General features: G+C 40.2%; 1 protein-coding gene across 2 annotated transcripts in view; it reads left to right on the top strand.

Moving 5' to 3' along the window:
* CPVL (carboxypeptidase vitellogenic like) overlaps positions 1 to 18,793 on the top strand; it is a 133,099-nt gene that overhangs the window by 69,811 nt on the left and 44,495 nt on the right. For both annotated transcript variants that reach the window (XM_079932009.1, XM_079932010.1), the window contains one exon: positions 17,681 to 17,863. In XM_079932009.1, coding sequence (XP_079788135.1) covers positions 17,681 to 17,863 — 183 coding nt within the window. The remainder of the gene's footprint in view (positions 1 to 17,680; positions 17,864 to 18,793) is intronic.

The following is an 18,793-nucleotide window of genomic DNA, read 5'->3' as shown; positions in this document are numbered from 1 at the left end:
AATAGATAAATGGAAGAGAATAGAGAGCCCAGAAATAGACTCACATAAATATAGTCAGCTGATCATTGACAAAGGAGCAAAGGCAATACAATGAGCAACGTCACTTATGAGCATATATGTACAAATCCTAAACAGAATATTAATACAACCTAATCCACCAGTGAATAAAAAAGATCAGGTTGGGTTGATCCCATGAATGCAAGGATATTTTTGTATTAGAAGTTCTATCATGTAATTTACCACCTAAAATGTTAAAAGAGAAAAATTTTCTATCTTAATAGATGCAAAAAAGCGGATTTGATAAAATTAAAACCCACTTAGGATAAAAATTTTTAGCAAACGAGGAATAGTATCTGTATTAATTTCCTATGCTTGCTCTAATTGATTACCACAAACTTGATGGCATAAACTACAGAAATTTATTTTCTCGCAGTTCTGGAGGTTAGAAATCCAAAGTCACTTTCACTGGGCTGCAACCAAGGTGTCAATAGGGTGGCTGTAATGGGATAATCCATTCCAGCTTCTGGTGGCTGTTGGCCTTCCTTGGCTTGTGGCCATATTATTCTAACATCTGCCTCTGTGGTCACATTGCCCTCTCCTCTTCTGTGGTCAAATATCATCTGCCTCCCTCTTAGAAGAATACATGAGATTGCATTTAAGGACCTCCTAGATAATCTCCCCATCTCAAGATGCTTAAGTTAATCACACATGCAAAGTCTCTATTTTTTTAATTAATTAATTAATTTATTTATTTATTTATTCTGCATAAGGTAACATTCACTGGTTCCAGGGATTAGGACTAGATATGTTGTGACAGGGCATTATTTAGCCTACCATAGTATGAGACTTTCTTGACCTAATAAAAATCTACCAGTAAGCATTATTCTGTTCTATAAAACATAATATGCATTCCCTTTAAAGTCAGAGTTCATGATGATGTAAACAAATAAAAAATGAATGGGAGAAAAATCCAATTAATAAATGTGTAAGAAATAATGGAATAGAAAATCATTATTTGACAAATAGAACAGTAATAATTGCTTCAGGAAAGAATCATCAGTGGATACTAGTGAAAGTATGATAAGAATCAGAATGTTTACATAGCCTCAAAGTATCCTCCTTCAAAATATTTATGATGAAGGGGAAAATAGTAGCTTTATAGTGGAGAAGTCTAGCATATGAACCAAAGGATCTAAGTTAACATCACCAGTAATGGGACAAATCAACATTTGTGCCTCCTGATATGTTGCACTGAGAAGGACACAACAACACTAATGTGTGTTACCAAAAATGAATGAATTTGATCATGAGGCAACAGCAGACGAACTCAAATTAGGGGACAAATTTAGCCACAAAATAACTGGCTGGTACTTGTCAAAGGACATGAATGACACACACATACCTACACACACACAAACACTGAGGGATTAAGGAGACTTTACAACTAAATATATATAACATGTGACCTTTTATTGCATCCAGGATCAGAAAAAGGTTATTAAGGGACAAGTGGAAATTTTTTAATAAAATCTGTAGCAAGAAAATATCACTGTTAATTTTCTGGTTTTGATGATTGCATGGTGGTTATTTAAAACGTTAATATTTTGAAGGCTACATAAAGAGTATGCAGGATTTCTTTATACTATTTCTTTAGCAGCTTGATTGAAGATATAATTCACATAATACAGAATTCACCCATTTAAAATGTTCAAGTCTGTAGTTTTTTGTTTGTTTGTTTTTTTTTTGTGGTACGCGGGCCTCTCACTGTTGTGGCCTCTCCCGTTGTGGAGCACAGGCTCCGGACATGCAGGCTCATGGGCCTAGCCGCTCTGCGGCATGCGGGATCTTCCCGGACCGGGGCACGAACCCATGTCCCCTGCATCGGCAGGTGGACTCTCAACCACTGCGCCACCAGGGAAGCCCCAAGTCTGTAGTTTTTTAAATATGCACAAATTTTTGCAACCATCATCACTGTTTAATTTTAGAATATTTTTGTCATGTTCTCCCCACACCCCTTATGCTTTAGCAGTAATTCCCGTTTTCTCCCTCCCTCCACCCCCTGGAAACCACTAATCTACTGTATGTGTGGATTTGCCTGTTTTGGATATTGCCTATAAATGGAATAGTATTATATAGTGGTTCTCTCTGTGGGGTAGAGAGACGGGGGTGGGGATAGGGGAGAAGTTCACTGGGTAGATTCAGTGATATTGGTACTATACTAGTTCTTAAGGTGGCTGGTGCATCTGTGAATGTATATTTATTCTTATACTTCCTAACCTACAGATATGTTATAATACATTCTTTGGTGTATATATAATATATACAATAAAATTTTGAAGGAGGTAGACTGTGATTAGTGCTTTGCAGAGATTTAATTGACCATGTTGTGAGCATGTGGGCTGCTTAGTATGGCCATGACTTTAAAGTCCCTCAGCATACTTCAGAGAATTATGAGGCATTGTGGTGGAGGCAAGGACACTGATCTGCTCTCACAGAGAATTCCATCAGTTTTCCTCGCTGGTAGACATTGATTACATAATCCAAAATAGCAGGTAATTAAAATAATCTTTTTCTACCTGGCTCTCTATGCTCATTGGTGGGTAGCCAATTTACTTGCAAATTATGTTACAACTCCCTGATGGTGATGTTAAAATATGTTCGGTGTCAGAAGTCAAGCTGCCTGGAATTGAAGTTCTCCCTTTCACTTCCTAATCTGTAAAATTCTATCTCATAGACAACAAACCGTGTAAGGGCAGCCATCTTACCTTCTTGTTCACCACTCTGTACCCAGGGCCTACCACTGTGCCTGGCACATAGTAGGCACTCAACAAACGTTAATAATGAAAGAAGAATTGTCTTGGGAACAAAGGAAGTAATAAAAGGCTTCACAGAGAGTAGATGTTGCTTAGAACATTTTACTTCCCTTAATCTTCTGTTTTCCTACCATTCTTAAACTGTCCTTCCACTTCAGCTGTGGTTCACATTGCTCTCTTTGCATTAGAAGTGCCTGGGAAGCTTTAAACAATACTTAATGACGACCCCCTCCACCAAAGGTTCTGATTTAGTTGCCTAGTATAGCAACTAACACATAGTAGTGTGCCGTAAACTTTGAAGAAAGGAAGGAGGGATGGAAGGAAGGAAAGGGGTGGGGAAAGGACAGAATGACAGAAAGAAGACAGATGATCTGTTCATTTACATCATAAGCTGTCTTTATAGTAAACTTATTTGAATTTTAGTAAGTGCAAATAATTCACCACTCCAGTTACTATTGATTATATTATGCATGTTATATTCCTTCCTCTTTTAAGCAGCATTTTTTAAAAAACAAAAACAAATACACTGATTGTAAGATGTATCCTGATTTTCAAAGTAATAAAATATAGTAGCGGGTGGATAGATAGATAGATAGATAGATGGACAGATAGATAGGGATAGGGCATCTCTAAAATCTAGGAAATGCAGCCCATACCCCATAAAAGCTATTGGTTTTGAATCCCGTGTTCTTTGTAGAAGTCCCCCGGTCCTTAGTACTTTATGATAAAGAAGTTACATTTTCTTATGAAGATTCTTGCTAGAGATTCTGAATATGTTTCCAACCTCCATTTCTCTGTTTGGTTGCAGCTCTTGCCTTCCTAAAAATATATAAGCTATATTTTCAAAGACTGAGAGTACATGAGAGAGAGAATGTGAGTGTGTGTTTGTGAGTGTGTGTGTGTGTGTGTGTGTGTGTGGTGTATTTCCTGTATGAAACCATTATTTCAAAAAAACAGGAGCTACAGCTCTAGAGGCCATTTGGATCCAAAGCAAAATGTTGCCCTTGGATTAATGTTGCCCTTGTTGCTAAGTTGTCTGGAAGGCCACTGATGTTTTAAGAGGTACCATCTCCAAAGGCTAATACCTCCATATGCTTTTGCTTTTAAAGGTTAAATTGCCCTTGGGTAGGGCTTAGTTTGCTGTGTTTAAAAGTTCATCTAGTCAGGAAATTGTAAATATAAAGTTACATTTCCCTGTCACTTATCATTCTGCAGCTCATTAAGTTTCAACTAATTGCATCTTCAGAATTCAGGATCTTAATGCTTCTCAGCTTCACCACCAGACTGAAATCTTAACACCCAGATCGTCAGGAGTTTTATTTACTTATCCTAGGCTATCAAAAGCTCTTCTTTTAGAAATGGGCAATTCCTGGCTAATGGATGTGACTTAGAAGTTTGAAAGGTAAATTTTTCTAGTAAATCTAAGTCATTTTAGCAGTCATTTTAATTGCTTGTGGCATTTTCCTTCATAACATCTTCTGATGGCAAAATGTCAATGGTGATAGTGCCAGGAAACTAGATTTGATAAATGTCTAGCGTACCAATAAAAATTTAACACTTAATTGGGTCCGATTCAACTGCTAAGTTGGACTCTGAGCTTCATCGGACCGTGATGGGAAAAGTCTAGCTTTGTTGACTATAATCTGATATGATCACTTTTCTTTCAAACCCTTTGAAGACCATAAAGAGAATGCCAGTACCATTCTGTGAAAAACTTCTGTGAGGAGGGAGTAGTTTTTAGGGAAGCATAACAGAAGAGAGGGAAGCTAATCCTGGGACATGTGTTTTATGTAATCATACTATCAATAAGCAATCATCACTTTGCAGGCAAATAAAAATAGTATGCATTTGAAAATCAGTTACACTGTCGAGTTCCTTGTGAATTACTTTTACCTATTTTAGTTATAATCCAAGTGCAAGAACAGCAGTAATTTTTTTTTTTTTTTTTTGCGGTACGCGGGCCTCTCACTGTTGTGGCCTCTCCCGTTGCGGAGCACAGGCTCCAGACGCACAGGCTCAGCGGCCATGGCCCACGGGCCCAGCCGCTCCGCGGCACATGGGATCCTCCCGGACCAGGGCACGAACCCGTGTCCCCTGTATCGGCAGGCGGACTCTCAACCACTGCGCCACCAGGGAAGCCCAGCAGTATTTTTTTTAATGAGGCATGCTTCTCCTGGGCTTCTTTGATTTTTAAGCATTTCAATGAATAAAAGGAAAAAAGCATACCCATAAATTATTAAACAGATTTTGATTTCACCCCAAATTGCCATGCTATTGACGCCTTTTCTTGTTTGTCCTTTAAGCTGATGTTGGGATGAAATACTCAAATGAGAACCAGCATATATTTTTATTTACTCTTACTTATTTCTTTAAGCCATTTGATAATATATTCTGCTGTGTGAATTGGTTTATTTCAAATTGCTTTGCTTGTTGATGTGTTGTTTGAAGGTACCTCACGCTCAGAACATTAGAAGGTACGTTTGTGATTTATGGCAACATAAAAGTAGAATTTAATCTGGAGCCACCCAAATACAGCAGAGCGAGGGTGTTACAAGAAGAAAGATATTAAGTGGTGATACCATTTGTTATGTAGATTCCAGGGACCTAAAAATCAACAAGCTAAGAAACACACATTTAAATCCAGTTGCTATGAAATCCAGCTGGTATGAAACACAGGCAATTACATCAGTTGACTTTACTTTGAAAAGATAAATACGGAAAGCGTGAGAAGAGTATTGCTTTCTGGAAACAATGAGGAATATCTCTTGTGCAATCATGTCACCACGCTGCAGTAGCTTCTCAGTCTTTATTTCTTGTGTCTTAGTATAACAGAAGATGCAAAACAATGCCAACATGTTCTAAAAGATTGGATTGTTGGAAACCAGTGGTCTTCAAAGTAGCGTGTGCCAACCACCGTCCCCTGGGGTGTGGGGGGAAAATAGTGTACATTAATATTTTATTTTTTAAAAAAAGGAAATTAAGAAATAAGCTTTACTCGTGTTTAATGGATAGATTGGCACTAGGGCGCTTATTTGCTCTCTACGATAGTCGCATCAGATGTGATAGAGCCAGGGTTTGGGTTTGGGTTTTCCTAATCACAGTCATCATCATCACCATCATCATTTAAGTCTATTTGCCACAGGATCTGCCTCCAGGCCCAGGGGTCTTTGCACTGCAGTTTCCTCTGCTTCCATCTGAATGTGGATGACTTAATTCCGTGGCTTTTGGCCCTGGCCTTGTAGTCCAGTAAGGAGAGCAGCGTTCACATACTTCCCACTGCCTAAGGAAGCCACATTCACAACTCTCGGGCTCTTCCTAGGGGCTTTTCCCTACTGGATTTGCCTGGCCTGCACTGTAGAAGTCATCTAACCCTGCGCCCCCGCCCCCCCCCATGGGGCAGCCTGTACTATCTACTTACTTGTTATGAGCGGCTCTCTAGTGTTGTCACTGGGTAACAGCACCCGGCACAGTGTCCTTGTGCCGAATGGCATGTGACTAAATGAAAGCCAGAAGAACCTTCAACCAAGCTTTCGAAAGAATCGCTCTGGGCAGGAGCCCTTGACCTCCTCCGTCTTGATTTTCCTCACCTGGTGCTCCTTTCACTGCACCTTCAAGTCTGTTTCTTCAGCCCCCTGACAGTCCCCCTATTTGCTACAGGGATGTGTACAATCCTTTTGAGACCATTTGACGTTCTCTAGGAAGAAAAGGGAAAGGGATGCTTTCCTTACCAAATAAGGGGGAGTTGTGTTTGGGGGAGGAAAAAAACCACCAAAAAAACCCTAATTGCAGAGTAATGAGGGGACCTTGGTGAATATCACTATTGAGAGTATGGGGCAGAGAATCTTGCAACCTGACTGATACCAGGTTTTCCCATGTAGATGAAAACATAAAGAGGCCAGAGCACCACTTAGACTTTTAAAAAAAACTTTTTGATAAAGAAAAGTAAGCTGTACAACCAGCCACTTGCTTGCTTTTGTGAGATCAGCCTGGCTGGAAGCTTTTCACTGACTTTGCTACTCACCTGGAGATTGATAACAACAGGTAGGAATTAGACTTGTAGAAGTGACCTGTCTGGCTCTTTGGATGAGGGCCTACTTACTGTCACTCTAGTCCTCTCCTAAGAGAAAGGCAAAGTAATCTTCATCCACAGAGAACTAGAATTTTCTCAAGCTAGAAGGAAAGTTTATTATGGGAGAAGTGGGTTGCAAAGTGAGCTGCACCTTGCTGCTTGGTGAGTGCTCTACGGCCTCTCTAAGGCCTCCCTTCCCACTGTTTATATTCCTTTGGGAGCTTCCAGCTTTTTCCAGGTGGTTTAGCATTCCTCCTGCAGCAAGACCACTCTGCTCTCAGCTGGCCCTCAGGATAACTTCAGCAGGGAGATCATTCCCTGTCTTGCCTGGGCACAATGGGTAGTAGGGCAGCAGTGACACTGTTTAGTGGCAGGGGCTCAGCTTTCAGGTTTTGTTCACCCTCAAAATCCTTGGTGAATCCATTCAATTTTATGGCGACAACTATTGTTTTTTTGAACTTGAGTGATGTTGATAATGTTGGGGAACAGGGAGCTGGCAGGGGGACTTGACTTGATAGCTCCTACCTATTCCTGTTGTAATGATTGAGACTGTAGGAGCATCTTCCACTCCTCCATAGGAAATTCTTTCTGATTTGCTTAATCCAGCTTCATGAACTGCAGATCACTCCTCTAAGAGTGGCTGTCCTTGGAAGTTACTGCTGTCATCTGGCAGCTGTTGACAAAGGGACCAGTTTTCTTTGCAGGATATACCAAATCCAAGGTATATGGCTGCTGTCCAATAGAAATACAAGTCACATATAGAATGTTAAATTTTCTAGAAGGCACATTAAAAATATCAAAAGAAACGGATGAAATTAATTTAATAACATCTTTTCTTTAACCCAGTATATCCAATATGTTATCATACCAGCATTTAATCAATATTAAAAATTATTGAGAGATTATACATTCTTTTCTTTGTATTAAGTCTTCACAATTCAATGTGTATCTTAGAGCACATCTCAGTTTGGACTAGCTACATTTCAAGAGCTCACTGGCCACGTGTGGCCAGTGGCTACTGTATTGATGAGTGTGAGTCAATTCCTATAGACTTAACTATTATAAATTATAGCAATTCTTGTTTGCTTTTTGGGGCTGTTTCTTGTTGGCTTGGTTTATGTGCAAATGTGTACTGGTTAATTAAGTACATTTAATAATGTGGAAAGATAAAGAAATTGGTTCCTCAGCCCACTTTTTTAGTAGAGTGATAACATTGGCAAGCATGGGGCAGTGTTTGGAGAGGACCTTTGGCATGGCCTTGAAGCTGACATTCTGACAACCAGGGAGGACACTCCTCTCTGGAGAGACTTGTCTGGGGGAGAGGCAGGCCTGCTCCTGGAGCACTTTGAGTTCATTAAATCCAGTTACTGAGGATGGACAATAGGTGAGAGGTGATGGTTAGAGGTGAGGGGATCAGAAAAGGGCTATGAGAACAGACCGTGAAACAAGAAGCAGAGCAAAGGACCCCCTAGCGTGGGCCCCAGGACTCTTCTATTCAAATGGGAGGAAAATATTATTCTGGGTCATTATTAAAAGTCATGTTAATTATGCTGTTCTAGGTAGTTAAAATTTTTTCAAAGATCCCTGGGTTGGAGTGATGGCTCACTGGATTTTTTTCAAGTTGGCTTTGCTTCTTGTTCCATTCCGAAAGCAACTAAATTATTTAGAGTTAAGTTGCAAGAAAGCAGGAATAATTTTCTTAGTGTAATCACTGGACACTCACTATTATTTGTGTAACCACTGGACACTCACTCAAACTCCCTGCCCCACTCTCATTTTTCTTTACTCATCTTGGCAAAACCAGCTGGTAGGGGAATGGCACGAACACGGGGGTGTTTATTCTAAGTCCATCTTCTCTCTTTCTTTGTCTTCCTTAAACTTGGAAGCAAAGTATGTCTCATTTGAAGAACGGCTTGGTTGCAGAAGTGACTACTGTTTCATTCAATGCTGGCATTATTTTTCTACCACAGTCTCCTCCAGGCAGGCCCAGGGGACTCAGGCTTCCTGAGTGTTATAGCCCTATATCCCTGCAAAGTCACCAGGAAGAAGTAGGGCCAAAAGTGCGAGTGACGGGCAACTGGGGCCCAGGCGTTGTCCCTGGAAGAATAACAACTCTGCCTCCAGTGGGGAAAATTGCTAAACGTTATACTATATAGCTGAAATTGTTTTTCTTTTGCAGCTGAGCTTTTGAGAAACCCTTGGGGATTGCCCTGGGTTGAGTTGGATATTAATGAAATTAATTCTCTTCTATTTGGGAGAAAGTTACTGGCGGGTCATGCTAATTGCTCCAGGCAGAGAGAACTCCTGGCTATGTTGGAGTTTGTAATAGAAGAATGATAGGTAAGGCAGCCAGAAGAGGAAGTGTGGGGGGCTGCTTTGTAGGAGTTTCATTGATTTAGCATCTGTAGGGAAGGCTTCTTTTAAAAAAAATTTTTTTTTTTTTTTGATTAGCGAACAGGAGAACATTCAAAACTAAGACAGACAGCAGCCAACTGGGAATGCTGTGCAGCCTGGAATAGCTTAGGCTGTTTCCCCAAACAGGAAACCACAAAATGTTAGAGATTAAGGTCACTGGATCATTGGGAAAAGAGCATAACTTTGTCTGCAAAGTATTATGATGGATTGTAAATGGGCCAAAATATAAGCATAAATCTTTCGTCTAAAAACGCAACAACAAAAATCCAGCCTTCTCACAAAAGCTCAGTTTGCTTTCCTGTTGTGCTGAGAGACCAAAGCCTCCTTCTGCGGCATCTCTGTAATTTTCCTAATAAGTAGGGGAGCTATCAGGGATTTAAAGAGAAATGCTTTGCGTTCTCCGTCAGCAACACGTGTGTTTCAGTTTGGATTTTTAAAAAGGTAAAGTTTAGACCAGAAAGTGGGCCTAATGTGATTTATTTTCAGGCTTATGCTTTAATACAGGCAACAATGAAAATATAACAAAATGCACATTTATATACATTTTTGCCCCAAACCCCTTCTTTCAAGTGTTCGCAGGCACCATCAAAAACACAGTTGTCTCTTTTCCCCTTTGAGTATCATCCCTTGTCCCCCAAACTTACTTGAAGTCAAAATCTGAGTTTAAAGGGTGTGGGATCTTTTTAGTTGAGTTGGCAGGTAAACTGGCGTGCAGCTATCTTTAGCGGACACAATTGGTTGCTTTATATCTGCCTGGAAAATATTTATCCTTCAGAAGCTTATACTGTGTAAAATAAGGGTTAATCATCATCTGATTCTTTTCACTAGGTCTTTCCTAGAGGGAGGTTTTCTTGCTGAGAGGGTGAAATCCATGAAAAAACTACTGATTTATGTACATCCAGAACCTGAAAAGTTTATGGTTTGAAATGTTAAAATGATTTAGATTTTAGAAAGATTTAAGTGAAACTGACTTTTTTTAAGTCCTCTTTTTAAGGAAAACTTAGAGAACGAAAGAGTAAACTTGCTTTTCCTCTTTTGATTATTCACTATATTGAAAAGTTAAAAAAATATCTGGAGTATAAGGAGGACAGGGTCACATCTTTTCATGTCTGTTCTCTTGGTGCCCATCCTTAGGCTCACCACAAAGATTTACTGTTGGATAAATAGAAATTTCACATGAGCAGATTAAACAAACAAACAAACACATTCCATGTATAAGTGAACAGGAACTCTTTTCTCCAGCTCAGACAAAAGGCCACTTCCTTTCCATTTCACATGGAAGTGAAACTTAGCTGAAGAAAATGAAATGAATGAGTAGAGTTGGATTGAGACCTATTGATCTTTCTTTTCTACCCGTGACAGAGACATAGATACAGAGGAATATGTTTCTCTTCTAAGAAGAACGATAGCATAAGCATTGAATAAATGACAGCTGCCCTTGCACCTCTGTTGGGGGTGAGGGAAGGACACTCAGGAAGGGGTAGGACTGTGTCTTAGGGAGATAACTATTGCACAGCCTGCACTCATCATAGCCGAGTGGAAATATAGTCCTGGCGTGGTCAGATGTCTGGGTATTTAAATGACAGCATCTAATTGCAAAAACAATAACAACACCATGTGGACCTAGATGAATATGTCTGCAAGCTAAATGCAGCCAATTGAAAACGTTTGCACACCACAATAGAAATTTATTTTTCAGATTATTCTTAATAAAGAGTAACAAAAACAATAATAAAACCTTGCTCTTCAGCTTATAGGATATTTTTATAACTAGTATCCCATGTGGTCCTCTCAAGAACTCTAGGATATAGATATTCCACTTCACAGAGGAGAAAATTAAGGCTCAGAGTGAGTAGATGACAGCTCCAAGGCACTCAGTAGCACAGGTCTTGGGAGACTGAGCCAGGGCTGGAGCTCAAGACTCCTGTCTGCAAGTGTCATACGACTTTTATAAGCCCCTGCCATTTGTTTTATGAAATTGATGACCTATTGCAGTTACGTTAGAACTCTTGCCATCCTAAGCGTTATTCTAACCTCTTACCTCCAAAATCACAATTGAAATCCACAGGTAACATCTCATTTGGAAATTGTGGAGCTATTTGAATAGCTATGTTGAATTATTCAAATACAATAATAATAATAGCTCATGTTAACTGAACACTTACTATGTGCCTGGGACACAAAGAACTTACATGCATTATGTTGTGTAATTCTCTCATATATGTTTCTCTTCTATCCATTTTACAGATGAGGAAACTGACCTCTAGACAGGCTATGTAACTTAATCAAGATAATCCTGCTAGTAAGTGGCAGAGCTAGGTTCAAACCCAGCTACAGAGCCTGTGCTCTTAACTATAAACATGTATCCTTCATTCCAAAGAGTCATGCTTACATTTAAGTTTGCTCCTTGCATGTGTAATTACAAAGAATAAACCACCTGTTCAGTGTATTCTCTGGGCGGGGGAGCAGTGGAGGGAGCGGAATACACTGAGCAGTGTGGAAGAGGGGTTAGAAGCACACACTTTGGACTCAGATCTGAACTTGAATCTCTGTTACCAGCTGGCTCACCTCCCTGCATCTCTGTCCCTTTGCTCCTAAAATGGCATAAATAACACTTGCCTTCTGGGGATGTTGTAAAATCATGGATATAAAATGCTTAGCACAGTTCCTGCAACTTAATTAGAACAATGAGAGAGTTCTACTATTCCCAAATGTCCTTTTAAAAGCTATACTCTTAACCATACTTTTCTAGCATTTAGGTATGGGGAAATTCCTTGGGATGCTTCAAAATTACAAGTTCCTTTTAAAGGGTAATTTATAGACTTATGGCTCTGAGTACCAAGAAACGACTGCTGAGACACCATGCCCAATATGTGTAAAATTAGTCATGAAAGGCATGCTATTTCATGCATTTGAGTACATAGAGTTCAGGTTTACCCTGGCTGGATTCCCTCCTACTGTTGGCCTTTGTCTAAAAGAGTGAGACTGACAACCAAGTATTTGACACAGAAAGACCATATGCATATTTTGGAGGTTTATTCTAGAAGAAGTTCTTTGTTGAGTCAGTCTTCCAAGTCATTATCACATTATCAACCTACTTGAAGAGGAGGACCATATTTACCTAACTCCCCCAATTTGTATCCAGTGCTGTGCTTAGAACCCTGTTCATATTTTCTCATTAATTCTCACTACAGTGAGATGTAGGTCTTACATCTACATGTTCAGGAAAGGCAACCACAACTCATGGAGGTTAAACCACATGTCCAAGAATTCCCAGTTACTGCATGCTGGGGCATGTGAGGCACTGGTCCAATGGTGTATGAGTTTGGATTTCATGCTTTTAGCAACAGCAGCAACTGTGGTTACTTGAAGCATGAAAAGAACTGGTCAGAAGACAGGATAGGTCACAGAATTCATGGACAAACTGAAGAACTAGAGTGAGGAAAGATAGGGACCAGGGAAAACTCTGGGGATCCAAGTAGCAAAACTAATGGGCAGACTCATCAGGGAACCCTGTGTCATTCTGTCCACAATCCGAATTCTAGGGAGAGAGCATTTGAGTGCCCTAGCTTAGGTCACATGCTCATCCCTTGCATAGAGGAGGAAGAACACTGATCGCCAGCCTCCGCTAGGGCTGTATCCATTGAGGGAATGGGAATACAGTTACCAGGGGAAGGGGGAGTGGACCTGGGCCAAACAAAAGGGCAATCAGTATACAGCATTACAGAAAGCCTTTAAAGAGCATAATTGCCTGTACTCTACAAGTGTCCATATGTCTTATGGGGTGTCAGGCACCGTGCAAGGGCTGCAGGTGGAGTGAGGGCTAAGAGATCTCTCTTCTTCAGGAGCTGATGCTGTTCCACAGCTGCTTAATGAGGGCCAGTCCCTATAACAGAAGTCAGGCATCTGTTGCCAGCTGAGTAATGTTCTTGCACACATCCTGGTCCATAGAGTCAAAGTGAGGAATGAGAGATGTCTCCAGAGTTGGACAAACAGATGAGATTGTTTCTGAACCGGAGATGTGAACTATGTCTCCTTCTCCACCAACTCTCTGTTTCCTAAGGCTTGGAGTAGCACTTAAACATGTAGCTGTGGGGAGTCAGTAAATGCTTGCTGTTTGCAGGAATTTAGCTCCTTTCTTAAGGCGTTTTAGGAAGAAGTTTGGAATTGTGGGATCTAGGATGCATTCTGACACCTCCCTGTGTCACGATTTCCTTTACAGTAAAGTGGAGGCAGGCCCTGTAATACGTCTCATCCCCACCCTGTGAAGCTGGATGTGAATAAAGCTATGTGTACATGAAAACACTTTGGAAAGTAAAGAACATTAAAAAAATGATTTTCTCATCTCTTCCTTTTGGAAAAAAAAAGAGAGAGAGAGGGATGCTCGTAATCCAAATCGCCTAGTGCCATCTCTTGTAAATGCTTGAATTCTGGAATGAGTTTTTAAGATCATCTATGATTGAACTAAAGTTATGCTGTTTACCTAGTTGTCATGAAAAGAACCGAGAGCTGGTAATACTTGAGTTAGCACAAATTATTCCCCAATAAAGACCCATCTTTTGCCAAATTGAGGTGTCCAACCTCTTAGTGTTATTGTTCTTTTTATTATTTTTTCGTTTTGGAAGCCTCCCAACATACCCCCAAAACTTAGAAAATAGCCAAGTTAAAACAAATCGCCCATATTTTGACTACCTTAACTGCTAGTATTTTGATGTATTCTTTTCCCAAGTTTGAAGCATCCTTTTAAAATATAGTAATTATAGAGCATGAACAGTAGGATCATAGTTTTTCATTGATTTTTTTAATAAGTATTTTTCCGTGTCTTCGCATCACCATCAGTTTCAACAAACTAACCAGTCAGACCTCTAAGTAGTAAAAGAAAAGAAAATTCTCTAAAAAGAGTGCCTCTGCTCTTTAACTGAGGCCTCACAGCTGGCCAGAAAGGAAAGTGAGGACACTGGTTGTTCAGGGGTGTTCAGGGGTGCTGCCTGCTGTGTCCCTGGAAACCTGCTCCAACCAGCGCTTTCCCTGCCCCTTGTTTTGTTAGAGTCACTCCTGACAAGGGAAGCGTAGCTAAAAGCTGCATTCATTTCTGTCTCCACCTCTCTGTCTTTACACCCTGTTGCTTAAAATACCAGCAAGCCTCAGGGGAGGGTTTGCCCCAGACTGTCCCAGTTTTAGCCTGCAAGCCCTGCATCCTGGGAAACTCCTCCGTCCAGGGCAAACCGGGACAGATCACCCCACCAGGAAGAAGTGGGCAAATGTGTGCAGATCCTTCGTAAATGGCCAACCCGTTGCGGTTTAAGCCTTGTCCTGGAACTTCTCTGTCACTCAGGATGTGGGTGGCCAACACGTGCCCTCCGGCTTCAGGACCACCCAGCCCTGTGCTACACCCACCTGGCTTCTCAGCTCACTGTCACCGGATCCTGGGATATCTCACCCACTCACCCAGCCCTGGAGGCACCCAACTGGGATATTCCTGTGGGGGCTGAAGAGAGTAAATGTGACATTTAGATAAAAATAGAAGCTCTGGAATTCTTATATTTGAGGCAGCCTTAAATGCCAGCTCTGAAATCACTTCGCTTGATCATTAACCTGATTTCTTTTTTTGCTGCATTTGACTTACGTGCCCTTTAGTAGTTAAAACTGTTTTCCTTGCTTTGCAAAGGAAAGATTTCCATTTGCCCCCAAAAGTAGGCTTTCTGCACATCACATGCACAAAATTACGCAGTCCAGCCCTTCACTGCCTCATTCTGGAGTGTTAGTATTCTTGTTTATGATGTCTTGAAAAACAAGGGAAATGGCTCAGGGATGGGCTTCGTTTCAATTCATTTCAACAAACGTGTACCCTAATGCTGTACATATCGGCCTGTTTTTGCTGTAACCTGTGGAGTTTTCTATCATCCCTCAAAGATGAAAATTCAAACCAGTTTCAGAATATCCTGATGATAGTAAGGTAACAATATCCTGATGACACTCAGAAAGATGCAAGCTTCATAGAGTAGCCACAAGGAAGAAAGATGGCTACATGCACTTGTGTGTTTGCTAGTTAATCAGCATCTTTTCACTGAATTCTAGAAGAATTACTTTATAGATGATTATCTTCGTTAATCAGCTATAATCAGGCCTTCCTAGGATGGTGAAGTATTTAAGCCTTGTTTCCTGGTACAGATCATGTGTAATTGTTTCCATACTGTTGGCAAAACAGCTGTAGGAGTTTTGCATGGGCCATAAGTATTCAAGGTCTTTGACGCAATTTCTTTGTATAAACAATGCAAATTTTTATTGCTATAGTTGAGTTTTTTAAAAAGGCTTTAAATCCATCAGGATTTTCTGTAAGGGGGGGTTCTTCATAGGAGAGTGGATGTGGTGATGAGGACTGAGTAACATGAAAGACCCTGTGTTCCTATAGGTGAGGCCCAGGGCTCTTTCATCTTAGGCTGAATCCTGGCCCACTGCTGCTTGAGGATTTGGAGTGTGTAAAAGTCCTGGGCTTTTTAATTATGTATAAGCCTTTTAAGAAGCCTGTACCAGGAGGGCAGAGATGGAAACATGCAGTGAAACATTTTATATCCAGTTTGAGGATTCAACCTAAGGTCTTCACTTGAGTCAAACCAGAGCTTCCAAATAGATCAAAGGTAGCATGGAGTTGAAGAAAATCTCTTTGTTGGTGGTGGAGTGACAATACCTTATGAGAATCAACAAGTGTGAAAAATAGCCTAAGGAGAGTAGAAAACAAAGGGGAAAATTACTCAGATTTCCACCACCAAAATTAATCAACTCTATTCCTTTTTTTTAAAGTTTCATTCCATATATGTAAATAAGTATGTCAATTTTATATATCATAATTGGGATATATATTTGGCATTCAGCTTTCATACTTAACATTATGTGATAAGCATTTTCCACATTGCTTCGTGGTTTAGTCCAACAGTTTATTTATTTTTACAAGAAAAAAAAATTTTTTTATTTACAGAGAATAAATGAACCACAGCTATTTTGTGAGAAAGCTGATGATGAACAATTTTTTTTTTTAAATCAGAATTCTTCTTGTGGCATTATCATCCACTGAGTTTGCACTTACACTATAAACAGATATAAGATGGATATAGTATATGAGGCAATAATTTTCAGACTTTATCAACAGGCAGTAAAGAGCACAGATCCAAAGAGCAGGGCAGTGAGCCCCATAATGTGCACTTATGGAATGAAAAATGGGATGAGGAACACAAGCTTAAGAGAGCCATCTCCTGAGTTCAGGTGAAAGAGGCTGGACTTAAGGAGAATGAGGGGACAACTTTGTAGTCCAACAGTTTAAATGGCTTTGCAATATCTCATAGAATTTCTGTACTGTGGTTATTTGACCACTCACTAATATGGAACTTTTAGACTGTGTTCAAATTTGTCATTATAAAGTTTCAGTGAATATTGTTAAATATATATATTTTTTATCTCTTTGGGCTCATTTTCATAGAGTTTATTCCACAAACTGGGATTACTGGGACAAAGTCTCAACATTATAAAGTCTTTGCATTAAAAAGTGATGGTTGCTTTCCTGAAGAGTAATGCCATTCACACTGCCCCCAGTAGCTTCACAACTTCAGCAGCATTGGGTATTATCTGAATATCTTGAAAGCTGTTTGGGAAGAAAAGACCAGAGTTGCCTCAGAGTTTCTCCTATAGTACCCATCAACTTGGCTAAAAAAAAAATGTATCTTAGGTATTTTGAAGGACATTCCTCATTTTTGACAAGTGGCTATCCTATTTAAGAAAGGAGGTCTTTGGAAGTGGCATAGCAGACATGGTTGCCTCCAACAAATAACAAATTCGAGGCACCTGCATCTATCTGTCTGCCTCAAAAAATTGTAGTTGTCACTGAAATGTAGGAGGGGAAAGCAACACGGATTACCAGCAGCCACGAGGGAATGCCCAGCTTGCCAGCTGCTGCAGGGCCTGAAAAGTGAAAATAATCAAATGCAGGCTTCATGACAATCCCAGTGTGTACCATTCCTTAGTTCCACTGAACTGTAACCACAGTCTTCTTCCTTAACATAGCCATACATCCAAGTAAAACCTATATTGCTGGGTAATACAGCACAAATGCTTTTGCAACAAGAGAGATGTTTGCAGATTCCTATGAAGAATCATACTTTTGGAAGAATGCAGTGGTTGAGACAAGGCTTGAGTTTATTTCAGGTTGTTGGTGTATGTAGCCAACTGGAAGAAAGTGACCCTACTGAGTTCCTGGGTTGGCGTCTCTGAGCAGCGCCCCAGAGCAGCTAACATTCCCTTTTGTCTCTTGTGTGCACTATCTGTACCTAGATACATTGACTGGCTTCCCCTGCTGAATCCTGCATTTGCTCACGGCTCAATTTCGTTTCAGGTTCTAATCTACAATGGCCAACTGGACATCATCGTGGCAGCTCCCCTGACAGAGCGCTCCTTGATGGCCATGAACTGGAAAGGATCCCAGGATTATAAGAAGGCAGAAAGAAAAGTTTGGAAGGTCCTTAAATATGATCCTGAAGTGGCTGGTTATGTACGGCAAGTGGATAGCTTCTATCAGGTATGAAAATGCTTCCCGGCATGCAGGTTTTGAGAATGGGATGATGAGATTGAAACGAAAGCCCGAATACCCATAAGACATGGTCAGCCTTAAGCAACGTCATACAACAACCAAAAGGTGTCTTCTGTTGCCCTCCTTTCCACGGGGAAGGGTGGTCTGAGTTCATATTAATATACAAATACTCAATGTTTAAGACAAAAGTTGACAGACAATAGTGTAGGTATTATTTAAGAGATAAGGTGACAATTAAAAAGATTAAAAAAAGGATAATACTCAACCCCAAAAGGTAAATCATTAATGAGAGAATTAGTCTATTTGGGGAACAAAAGAGAGCATGAACAAATTACATGAGGAAGGTTCAATGTAATCTCCTCTGGCAAACCTATGATCACATTCACGTATTACACGTGGAACCCCAGGACAAAATCTATCTGATGCCCTAGTGTGACCTCTCCTTTAGGGGTCAGATGTTACTCTGGCCAAGCCTGTCCACTGCTCCTCCAGTTTGCAGGTCTCAGCTCCTCGAAGATGAATAGGTCTTCCTTAACGTTTACGCAATGATTACACTGTTTACCTCCAGAAAGTTTCTGGAGAAATTAAGAAAGCCCCTTAGTTTTGCTTAGTTAGTCTCAAGAGGAAAAATGTATTCTTCTAGACTTGATTTTATTCCCCAATTTTTTATGTGAGGTAACACTGGGACGTCAATTCTGTACCTCCAAGTATTTGGAAGAATAGCTTTCTAATGCTTGAGTTTTCCTTTAGGCAAATCCATGCTCCAAACAGAAATTAATCATAGGAATACTACTTCAAAAGAACTTTGCTTTGGAACTGTAAATGAGAGATCACAAAGTATTTTATCAGGGGTCACTGGGTTATCACCTGAATTACTCATTTATGTTTAAAAAAATGATAGATCCAGCAGAAATTACG

This window comes from Stenella coeruleoalba, assembly GCF_951394435.1.
Source record: "Stenella coeruleoalba genome assembly, chromosome: 9".
Taxonomy (NCBI): Eukaryota; Metazoa; Chordata; class Mammalia; order Artiodactyla; family Delphinidae; genus Stenella; species Stenella coeruleoalba.
Note: the sequence above shows the minus strand (reverse complement) of the source record. Positions and strands in the feature narration are given on the sequence as shown.